General features: G+C 38.2%; 1 protein-coding gene across 4 annotated transcripts in view; it reads right to left on the bottom strand.

Annotated features, from left to right (window-relative positions):
• LOC103155693 (cingulin-like protein 1) overlaps nt 1-11,716 on the bottom strand; it is a 19,037-nt gene extending 7,321 nt beyond the window's left edge. Inside the window, exons 1-13 of one of the 4 annotated variants that reach the window (XM_007577463.2) lie at nt 11,511-11,716; nt 7,577-8,450; nt 7,410-7,504; nt 5,200-5,305; nt 5,027-5,122; nt 4,800-4,948; nt 4,051-4,192; nt 3,759-3,971; nt 2,541-2,747; nt 2,348-2,452; nt 1,401-1,553; nt 1,097-1,267; nt 736-888 (exon numbers count right to left, since the gene is read on the bottom strand). In XM_007577463.2, the coding sequence (XP_007577525.1) occupies nt 736-888; nt 1,097-1,267; nt 1,401-1,553; nt 2,348-2,452; nt 2,541-2,747; nt 3,759-3,971; nt 4,051-4,192; nt 4,800-4,948; nt 5,027-5,122; nt 5,200-5,305; nt 7,410-7,504; nt 7,577-8,431 (2,445 nt within the window). In that variant the 5' untranslated portion in view covers nt 8,432-8,450; nt 11,511-11,716. The remainder of the gene's footprint in view (nt 1-735; nt 889-1,096; nt 1,268-1,400; nt 1,554-2,347; nt 2,453-2,540; nt 2,748-3,758; nt 3,972-4,050; nt 4,193-4,799; nt 4,949-5,026; nt 5,123-5,199; nt 5,306-7,409; nt 7,505-7,576; nt 8,451-11,510) is intronic. The other 3 variants (XM_016663764.1, XM_007577465.2, XM_007577466.2) reach the window with 3 other exon arrangements.
• Between the last annotated feature and the right edge of the window lie 239 nt (nt 11,717-11,955).

The following is an 11,955-nucleotide window of genomic DNA, read 5'->3' as shown; positions in this document are numbered from 1 at the left end:
TATTTGAAAAAAAAAAAAAAAAAAAAAAAAAAATCTGATCTGTGTTGTTCAAACTGTCATGAAAAGATCAAATACACATGGAATTAAGGCAAGAAAAATGAATAAATCGGAAATGGGTCGCTTCAGGCTGCAGTGTGAACGTAACCCAAGTTGTAAGGTCATATGAGAACTATGAAGTGCTTAAAGGCTTTTTAAAGGTAACTACGTTAAGTGATCAGTAAAGTAACTAATTACTAGTACCAAGTAACTTGACTAGGATTGTTGTAAAAGAGTATTTTAGTAACCGAGTACTCTATAGAATATTTTTATGATTATCCAAGGAATCCGGATCTTTCTCTCTCTCTCACATACTTACTTATCTACCTTACTTACATTACTTTCCTAGCTTACTTACTTCGATGTACTTACTTACTTCGATTCGTTCCAAAACCGTAACGACGCGATTCCGTCGCCACCAAAAGCTGCCTTAGTCCAAACATCGCACCGCAAAATTAAAGGAAGTAAGAGCCTGCCCACCACAAATAATGATCCGGCCGGAACACGGTGCACTACAAAATAAAACATGATTTAACGAAGCTTCGAGGCAGATAAATTTTCCTCGAGGAATTTTAATACTTGACGTACTCGAATCATTCGAGGAATCGTTTCAACCCTAAACTTGATCAACAGAGTATGACACAGTAACACTTTATCTGTATCTGTGCTATTGCCGCTCTTCATTTGTGATAATTATACCTCCATGAGTTTAGTCTGGCGCTCCCGGTCCTCCAACGCGGCTGCATTCTTCTGCTCCAGCTCCTCCACCCGCTGCTCCAGCTGCCGGCCTCTCAGCTGGGCCTCCTGCTGCTCCCTGTGACACCGCCGCAGATCCTCCTCCAGAGGAAGCAGCTGGCCAGAGAACAGACCAGCAACCAAAGGAGGAAGAATCAAACTTTAATTTCTTTTTGGGTGGGATCAGACAGATAAACTCCATCTGAGTCATTTTTTCTAATCGAAAAACCTGAAACAAGATAAGTTTAATCTCTCCACCATGCCTTTGACTCATCATCCTGCTGACTAAGACATATTGCAGAATGCTGCACAATGCATGCCACACCTCTTCCTGCAGTTTTTTGGCTGCCTGTCTGGATTTCTCCAGCTCTGCTCCCTTTTCCTGCAGCTGTCTGCGCAGCTCGGTCAGCTCCCTCTGACTCCTCTCTCTGGCCTCGTCGACCTGGTGCTGAAGCACATCTGTGGACGCCTCGCACTCCTCCATGATGGTGTTCATCTAAGCAGCCAGATAAGCACAACACTCACTTCAGTTTAAGAATATTTGGACTTTCGTAAGCTCATAAATTATCTGCTGACCTCAAGTAACTTCATGCATTTTTCCGAAAAGCAGAGAACTTCGTCCCTCTCACCTTTCTCTGCAGCTGCTCCATCGCCCTGTCCTGCATCCTCCTCTCGTCTTCCAGCTCTGCTTTGATTTTCCACAACTCTTCAACTTGTTTCCTTTCTTCTTTGAGCTTTTCCTTTAAATCCTTGTGCTCATGGTTTAATTTGGTCAGCTTACTCTGAAACAGAAAAGGATGCGTGTTCACGGATCATAATTTGAAATCTAGATATGATTGATTATCATATTTACTGTCAGATCGCTTCAACTTTTCCACATTTGTCATGCTGCAACAACTAACAATACTGCGTTTGTTGGGGATTTTATGTAGTTGGCCAACACGTAAAAATACAATGGAGAACATTAATATCTGAAGTTGTATCTCAAGTTGCATCCAAGGATTATTTTAGTTATCGATTAATCTATCTATTGATGACAAATTGACAAAAAAATAAAGGTAAATTTGTATATTTTTAGGCTTTTTTTTTTTACATGATATTAAAAATACATTAAAAGATGCTAATTAAAAATATTCAGTTCCTTTTTTGAATAAGATAAAGATAATTAGGATCAGCAGCAAAACTGAGAAAGTCAACCATTTCTTTTTCACCTAACACCAACCCAGATTAGGGCTAATCTGTTCACTAATTTTTGGATTAACTGATTAAAAAAAAAAGATAAAGTTGCTAAATAAGAAATTAGTTTTATAGAATTTGAACCAAGCGAAGTCAAAATTGTGACTTGAGTGTTTTTTTTTTGTTGTTTTTTCTTATCTGAGGATATTTATTTTTTGCACAATTTTGGCTCAATTGCTGCTCTGAGTGTGTTTTTGAGTCCATATCTTCCATTTAGCAATTAATCGCTTACTAAATTAGTTATTTCAATCATCACTATTAATCCATTAATCATTTCAGAAGAAGTGTTTTAAAAACGCTGGAGTATAAATACTTTTACGAGACATTCTGCTCTTATTACCTGGACATCCTCCAAGCGGGAAAGCAAAGACTGGTTAGACTGACACAGCTCTTCCTCGCTCCTCCTCACGTCCTCCAGCATTTCCTCCACCTGATTCTTTTCCCTCTGAGGGAGAAGGGGAAACAGGAAGTGAGATTAAGATCATCTAGAAACAAAAACAAGTGACGAATGTCTCTACTTTTCATCCTCTCACCTCCAGCTGCTTCGTCCTCTGCTCCATCATCCTCTCTGTGGTTTTAAACTCCTGGACGGCCTGATTCAGTTGCTCCACCTTGTTGCTCAGCTCTCGGACTTTTCCTTTCAGGTTGTCTCTCTCCTGGATCAGTTCCTTCAGCTGCACCTTAGCTGCACCTTTCTCCTCCTCCACCAGAGCCACTTCCTGACCCAAGTAGGCGTTGCTCTGAAAGGCAAAATGAAAAAGAAAGCTAAAATAAATCTGATTATTATGGACCCCTGCTATAGGATATGCCGGAGTATTAGGACCATACTAAGAAAAAGAATACTATAAAATTAAATTATGAGTATAAAGTCAAAATGTTATGAGAACAAACTCATACAAGAATAAATTGGTATGAGAATAGTGTCATGGCGTGTGCTGTGGTGGCACAGGGGTTAAGCACAACCCACATATGGAGGCCTTAGTCCTCGACGCAGCTGTCGCAGGTTTGATTCCTGGCCTTGGCGACCTTTGCTGCATGTCTTCCCCCTTCTCTCATTACCCACTTTCCTGTCAATTAACTATCAAATAAAGGCCACTAGAGCCAATAAAATCTTAAGAAAAGAGAATAGTGTCATAATATTACGAGAACAAAGTCACAATTTTACAAGAAAATCATACAAAAATACAGTCTAAAAAATACGGGAAAAAAGTTGCAATATTTTGAGAATAATGTCGTAATATTACAAGAACAGATTTGTATGAAAATAAAGTCTAAGTAATAGAAAAATAGTCATAATATTTCAATAAAGACATCATACTAAAAGAAGAATAAAGTTGTAATATTCTGAAATAAAATCATAACATTACTAGAATAAAGTCATAAGAGAATAAACCTGAAATGTTATGAGGATAAAGTTGTAACATTTTGAGAATAAAGTCATAATTTTTTGAGAAAGTCATACAAAAATAAGTATATTATACAAGAATAAAGTCATAATATTACAAGAATAAAATCATAACTTCACAAGAATAAAGTCATATGAAAATAAAGTCTAAATAATACAAAAAAGTCATAATATCTCAAGAATGAAGTCATAATATCACGAGAATAAAGTTGTAATATTTCAGGAATAAAGTCATAATATTATAAGAATAAAGTCATACAAAAATAATGCGAAGAAGAAAGAATCCCCCATGTCCCTCAGGGGCCTCCGTACATTACAGTTGTCCCTTAGTGAAAGTTTCTCTCACCTGCTTTGCTTGCTGCAGGTCAACCAGCAGCTTCTCCAGCTCCAGTTCATATTCTTCCTTCAGAGCAGCGATGTATTTATCATGAGTCTCCACCTCCTCTTTGAGCGCCCCCTTCAGGGCACTCAGCTCCATCTCCCGGTGGTGCAGCACCTCCTCCTGCTCCTCTTTCACCTGCAGCATCTCCTGAAAGTCCACACGCAGCTGTGCCAAGTCCTGACATACACACCCATCATTAAAAAAAGAGGTCAGAGGTCAGCGGAGGAACCAGTTCCTGACTCGTGGTCTGGCTCACCTGAAGAAGAACCTCTTTTTCCGTATTTATCACGTCGGTCTTCTTGGCGCGGTCCAACTCGTCGTGCATCTCGGAGAGTTGTTGCTGCAGGTCCTTCATCTCCGCTTTAGCTCTTTCTCTTTCCGTCTTCATCTGAATCAGTCTGAAGAAACGACAAGCACAGAGGAAGGGTTTTACTTTCATACGGTGAATTCCACCTTTTCAGCTTTTCCACATTTTCACAAACTTCAGTAGATTGTATGTGAACAACAGACCAAAACGTAGCACTGTATCAGTATTTGTTTTAATCTGAAAAGTGTGGCAAGCTTTTTTCTATTACGCTCTGCTATTGTTTTGTGGATGTCTCAAATTCTCACATCATAGTAGAAGCTGTAAAACAAGATGGCCGCCCTGGGTGCTCTGAAAAACATCTAAAAATTCAAAACCAAAGCAAAAAAAAAAAAAAAGTATCAACATATCACATTATTCAGATTTATATTTATAAAAACATCTAGCTACTTCCACTTCACAATTATTAAAGATTGTGGTTGTAATGTGACAAAATGTTTAAAAATTCAATAACGTGTTGACATTTTAGGAGAAATGTATTTTTTTCCCCACAGTTCAAACTGTTTATTTAAATGTCCAAAAGCATTAGTATAGGCTTAGTGACCAGGTAAAGGTTGCTACATAAGAAACTACATTATAACATAAGTTTGAATAAATCATTTAAAAGCAAACCAAAGCTTTAAACTTTGCTGGATCCTCACTCCTGTTTGGTGGACTGAAGCTCTGCCTCGATTTCCGTCAGTTTCTCTCTCAGTTTGCGAAGCTCCGTCTGACTTTTGTTCAACTCTTCCTGAAGTTTCTTCTTCTCCGTCCTCGCTTTCTCAAAAGCTTTGGCTAAAGTCATTTCATTCTTAAAAAAAACAAAAAAAAAACAGCAACGCATTAAACACAACCACAGAAACTCATGAGGTGATGAATTGTGCTGCACCTTAATCTCAATGCCAAGTTTTTGCTTGAGATGTGCGACTTCTTTCTCCAGAGCTGCCTGTCTCTCCTGCAGCGCTTTTATTCCTGTTGCAGACGCCTGCAGAGAAACAAAAATCTAATAAACACTATGTCACCTCCATAAATCCTGCAGATCCATGTTGGTGAACATCTCACCTTCTCCTCCTCCTCCACACTCTCCGCAGCCTTGGACTTGAGTTCGCTGATGTTGTCGAGCAGCAGTTTGACTTTTCTCTGGGTTGTGGGGTCATCATCTGCGCTCCTGGAAAAAAAGGACGCTCAGTTCTGAAGCTCCGCAGTTGCAGGAACTTTTTGTTTAAAAAGATAAAGTTTCAAATTCCCTGCCAGCTTCCAGAGGAGAGCAGGAGTTCTGTTTTAACATATTTTCCTCCCTGGGTACGAAGCAGGAACTGGTGGATGTTTAATATTTTCCAGAAGAAGCAGTTATTTTATCAGTGAAACCGTCGTCATGCTTTGCATTCCTGACTACTGGGAGTTTGAGTTCACACAGCTGGAACAGCAGCCAGATTCCTGCAGGAACGTAGCTGTGAAACCACTAACTCATCACCACTAAACGATGCTGGAAAAAAAGTTACCAAAACACATTTTCATAGAGGGGAAAAAAAAAATCTAATTTCTTTACAAGCAAAATGATTAGTCTGTGAATCAGCATTAATATTTCTGAACTCTTGGAGTAAATGTAAATGGTTTGATGTTTCTAATAACAAATTGGTGTTTAAAAATGAAGCTGGAAGAAGAACACAGGTGTAAAAAACACAAATTTAAGGCCAAAGTTTCAGATCTCTGCCTGGATATTTTTGCTTATTTTAATTGTACAAAGTACTTTTGATTCTGTTCTAAATACCAGCTTGTTATGGAAGTTTACAGTTTAGAAGATGTTATTAATCCCGTACAGTAATTCAATTACAGTTAGGTCCAATTTATTAGAGTAATAAACATTATGCGTTAGTGTAAGATACATTCATAATCAGAATTAGCCCTAGAAATAAGACACATCTGCATATTATTAAAGCTAATTTGACATAAGATGCTAAAGACAGAAATGTCAACTGTCATAATTTTGTAATTTTTTTAAAACTGTTATGTTTGGTTTTATAGTTATTATTCCACTTATATAAATGTTTAACAGGCAAAAAAGCAAATAAATAATTCACTTTCTGTTTCCATATCTTTTGATATGAAAGATTATTTGGGTCACTGAAAAACCAATTCTGATTTAATTCTCAAAATTATTCTTTTTTTAGTGGCTCTAACCCTCTTCACATGAAAGCTTCATTTTTACTAGAAAGCATAAATTCTTACACGAAGCTGATGGTGTCGCCATCTTTAAAACCTCGATTTATGAGCTAAACTTGGGCAAACAGAAGCTTAACTAGTTTGACAACAGAAATCTTGTACAAATTTACAGGAAATAATCCAGAACAGCTCTTTGTTTGTAAAACACCTTGAAAACAAAAACATTTTCCTTGTCGTTTGGTTACTTTAGAGGCGGCTTTCTGCACTTTGCTAAAGTAATAATAACCACTGAAGTTTCCTTTCTTACATCTTTCAAGCTTTAATATATTTTACTGGAATTTAATGTCCAACATAAAGAAGTGAATAATTGTAAAATGTAAAAAGTTAAAGAGGTATGAATACATTTGCTCTGAACGTTTTGCTCATTCAATTACATGTACTTTTAGGAGTATTTTTACTATGCTGTACTTTTTACTTTTACTTGGGTAATTTTATTTTGAAGTATTTTTACTCTTATTTGAGTAAAATTTCTGGATTTTCTACCCACTGAATGAAAAACAACCATGTTTTAACCAAAAATTCACCAGACACAGACACACAGCTGCAGTTTTTGTTAGTTTTATATTGAAAGAAACTGATTTGGAAACATTTTCTTTTGCCTGTTCTTGTTATTTTTTTGTTACTTATATAAATTATTGTCATTTTCATCCTTAAAATACCAACATTTCCACTTAACTTTTAATTTGGTCCGTCTGATGATGTAATTTTTAAATATTAAATGACTGATACTTGAGTAAACGTTTTACCAAATACTTTTTTACTCTTACTTGAGTAATTTCTTGGATGGTTGCTTTTTACTTTTACTGTAAAAACATGTTGAAATACTCTTTCTTGAGTAAAATGTTTGGGTATTTTATCCACCTCAGAGTTTTGTGTCTCAAAGCTGCATGTTCTTTCAGAACATTTCTCCAAATGAAATAAAGAGTTGAGGTTTCTTCTAAGCTTGCTGCAGTAATCAATTAACCTAACTGAGCTCTATAATTTCCACTTTGCACACCTTTTTAATGCAAATCGCCCTCTGGCCTGTTGTGAACCTGCGCTGCACTCACCCATTCTTCAGACACGTGAAGAGTATTTGCTTTGTTGCTTCTTCAGGCGGATCTGCTGAGAGCTCTTGCTGTCCTTTCAGAAGATCAGGAGTAACCTGGTTAGGGAACATACACCCAATAAATACTGACTCCTAAGAACCTGCGTAGCTCCTTGACAACCTCGTTACCTGTGCGTCTCTTTCGTCCGGCGGTTTGGACAGCGCTGCCGTCTCTTTCCCTTGCTGTCCCTTGCTCCGCTTGCTCTCCTCGACTCTGTTTGTCCGAGCGGATTCTCCGCCGAGGAGGCGCGCCCTGGCTGATCCGGGGGGATAAATCCCAGCTGGGGTTTCTCCTCTGCTGCCCTTAAGGGAAGACGCTCTGCTGGCTGAAGGCGACGAGGAAGAGGAGCTGGAGGTGTGGCTGCTGTCCACGCTGCGGGAGCGCCGGCACGCCTCTTTGTCCAGCCTGTTCCTCGGACCTCGTCCCCTCTGCAGGCTGCTGTTGAACTGGCTTATCAATCTGCCGACAGACATGATGGAGTCGGTGTCCACTGCGTTTGGGGACAGCGGGGTGCTGTGTCCCTCTGAGGAGGATGTGAGGTCGTGGTTGAGATCTGCCGGGTCGTCTGCAGGGCCTTCGGCAGGCAGTGGGATCCTGGGTTTGGCGGGCTCAGCAGAAAGCGATGCGTGTCTGGACTCGGAGAAGTTTTGGTTGGTATTTCCTGGGTCGTACGGCCTCAGGATCTCAGACTGACTCCGATAATTAAACCCAATAGAAGAGTTTGGCCTCCGCTGCGTTTCATCCACAGACCTCCTCACCACGCCGGGGTTGTAACCCGCCTGATGGGTTATGACAGACACATCCTTGTGGATCTCCTGACCAGAACTGTTCAGAACCACGTAAGGCTGACCTTTGAATCCCTGAACCTGCACTCTCACTCCAAACAGGTTGTCCTGGCTGTCGGCTGCTGCAGGGCGGTGCTGCAGCATGTAGCCCCTCTGCGTCTGGACCTCCGTGGAGCCGCCGAGTCTGTGAGACTCCATCTTGCCGCTGCCTAACCTGCTGGAATAACGCTGCATGTTAGACGGAGACTGGCATTGCATGGGAGAGCGGTTTGAAAACTGATGCATCAGGCTGGTACAGCGAAGCAAGCTGTTTACAAAACAGCCCTGGTGTGCACAGTGGCAGACATGCTGGGCGCTCCTCTCCAGCTGCACCCGGCAGAATGAATGTGCACTGAGAGGATAATATTGCTGCGCAATGAAAACAGCCCCCTTCTGTGTGCGCTAATGACAGGGCGACTATTGTACAGGTCCAGATGAACCGGCTGCATGACGACTGCGACGGGTGTCGTCACCCACTTCATGGGATAACGCTTCAGGAGTATGTTTGTCTATAAATGCGCCTCTATGAGGCAGAAACACTCGAACAGAGGAGGCGTTGTGCTGCAAACAATATTGGATCGTCTCAAGAGCCTCATTCTGCACAATCCACGGCTAAAGGAAGACCTAAAAGCAGCTTAAGGGAGGAAGATTAAGTGGAAAAACTATGTTAAGATAAATTTCTCCTTGGCAACTAGTCAGAGACAATCCTAAAATACACAAAACACATTTATATAAGTAAAGATAAAATAGGATATGAGTTAAGGTAATATAAGATAATATATGTATGTTAAGATTCGATAAGGTAAGTTCAGTTAGGCTAAGCTAAGTTAAATTAGTATAAAATAAATTAAGTTAAGATAATAATATGTATGTTAATGTTAGATAAGTTAAGATTAGATAATTTTACTTAAATTGTAAGTTAAGATATGTATAATTTAAATAAGATTAGATAAGTTGAATTAGGATAAGATAAATTAAATCGATACAAGATGTGTATGTTAAGAGTAGATAAGTCAAATTATAAGTTAAGACATATTATGTATAACTTATCTAAGATTAGATAAAGCACATTAAGATTATATAAGGTAAATTAAGATAAGCTAAGTTGAATTAGGATAAGATAAATTAAGTTAAAAGATATTTATGTTAAGATTATAAAAGTGGAGTTAAGTTAAATTAGGATAAGTTAAGATATGTTATGTATAACTTATCTAATATTGGATAAGGTATGTTAAGTTAAGCTCAGTTAAAACTTTATTGTTCACCAATGTGGAAATTTTCCTTCCAGTCTCTAATCATAAAATAAAACACATTTATACAATCATAGTATCAACAATTTGTGCATAGAATGAAACTTTGATGCCGTAGGTTGATGTCATTTAGTTTGGTTAAAAATGGTTGTTGCACTGAGAATAAATGACTTCCTGAGCTTTTTTTTTTTTTTTTTTTTTTACTGAATTTGGATCAGGTGAGGCTAAAACTGAGATCTGATTTACATACAAAGAATTTTTATTTTATTTTAAATGCAAAACATATACATTTTGTGGGACAGTTTAGACTTTATTACTGCTTTAAATATGTTGTTCTTTCAGTACATGGCCTTTTTTAGGCTATTTAAAACAAAGTTGGCCACTAGTTACTTATGATTTTATTTAGAGATATCAGAGTAAAAGGGGCTAAAAAAAAGGCACACCTCATTTTCTTATTTGTTTTTGTTAAGTATTTTTAACAAAATACAAAGTAGTTTATAATCTTACAGTTATAAACTACTTTGTGTTTATCAATGAAACACATTAAACTTTAAGGTTTTAAAGTAATAAAATGTGAGAAATGGAGCATGAATACGTTTTGCAGTCCAGGATGTTGAACTGAGTGTAAAGAGACATAGAGGTGGTGAAACGTCCGTCTGCAGGCATAATAAGGATTACTGGTGATGAAAGCTAACAGGAAAAACACGCCTCAAAGAAAATGAGCTAAATACACGAGAAATAAAACTTTAAAATCACTGAAAACGGAACAGAGGATTATTTTCCACACAGGAAGTGAAGCATACATCACAGACAGTGATGTATATTAGCTATGCAGAATAGAACTAAATGATAAAAATTATTATGCTGACATCAATTTTTTTAGTTAATTTAGTAAAAGTAACAGCAAAAAGTATCACACATAGATTTGAAATAAACCTTCATACAGTTTCGAGGTAAAATGGTTATTTGCTCCCTTGAGATTTAATGTAAACCTGGAAAACGTTTTGATTTTACGTCCATCATTAGACTGTTGAGTTCTCTGCAGATGAAAATAATAATTATCTCAAAAACCAAGAGGAACAATAAGAAACTGTTGATTGTAAACTGAGGTTTTGTTGCCTGGCTTCACCTTATTTTTGTTATTTCATTGTTTTGTGTAGCTGAGCTTCTCAAAACACATCTGTGTTGGTAACAAACGACAAACGTTTTACAATCATGCGATGTGAAGTGGAGGGGAAAAGATTGGTGTCATTTCATTTTTCTGAAGAATAAATAAAATATTTTTGAACTGACTTGTCAACTTTGAGATGCTTTCAGTGCATATTGCACATTTGATCATAAAGTCATCCAAGTGTCTTTGCTTATAAATAAAGAGGAACGGATAAGATTTTTTCACAACACCCGTTTTTGTTTCTTTTGCATCTGACCTGGACATTATGATTTTAACCAGTTCAGTTTTCTCTTTTTGTCATTTAACTACTTCACCCAAAACACAGAAAACACGGAAAAGTTTCACTGACAGAGAAAAAACTTTATCTTATTTTTAATCAACTAAAAAAAATAGTATTAAAATACACATTTGCAGACTAAAAGTGATGAGATTAAGAGAAATACAACATATTTTGATCTCTGTAAGGTTAAGGGTTACGGTTAGGGTAAAATTTGTGCGCTAACGGCAAACAAAGGATCTCTGTAAGAACATTATAATTTAAAGCCTTCAAACTGACATCTTAAAGTAGTTTGATGACCCACTGGTGAAGAAAATATATATTTTAATCGTAAATTTAAGTCTTTTTTGTCACATTATTTTCTTGTTGGTGGACATTTTGGCAACAGGGAGCATGTGAAAGGAAACCATCCATAAGGCGTGTGAGGTTCTGGTTCTGCTCAGTCTAAACTTTCACACTTCAAACTTTAACTTAAACGAGCTGCTGCGTAAAGTAACGGGATAAAACAGTGTGAGATCTTAAAGTCGATCAGAAACTTACCGTGTGTGTGTGTGCGTGCGTGTGTGTGTCCGGTTTTAGGAGCGGTAGGTCTTCCTCCTCCGCCTCCTCCTCCTCGAAGCGATCCGGCTGCTCTGCCTCCGCCCGGACTGGATCCCGGAGTCCCGCTCAGAGAGGCGGTCACTCCGCGCGGCTGCTCATCATATGACCGCTGCTGCTCGGGCGGCCTGACGTAAAAACGCAACAGAAACCCGCAGAGTGAGCGGCAGCTGTCCGCATAAGTGCGCTGACATGATGGTGAAAACACAGCTGAACGTTTGTAATAGTTATATTTTTTAAAAAAAAGAGGCTTATTTCCGGATTAATATTCAATACTTTTCTTATTATTATCTTTCATAGTTAACTTTTTTTTTGGCAGTTGTTGTTTTGGATTTCCTCCCAATCATGTTTTATCCAGATGTGTTGACATGACTTTTTTCCGTCTTGC

The sequence above is a fragment of the Poecilia formosa genome, unplaced genomic scaffold (genome assembly GCF_000485575.1).
Source record: "Poecilia formosa unplaced genomic scaffold, Poecilia_formosa-5.1.2 Scaffold442, whole genome shotgun sequence".
Taxonomy (NCBI): Eukaryota; Metazoa; Chordata; class Actinopteri; order Cyprinodontiformes; family Poeciliidae; genus Poecilia; species Poecilia formosa.
The sequence above is the reverse complement of the archived record's forward strand: the minus strand, read 5'-3'. Positions and strand labels throughout refer to the sequence as shown.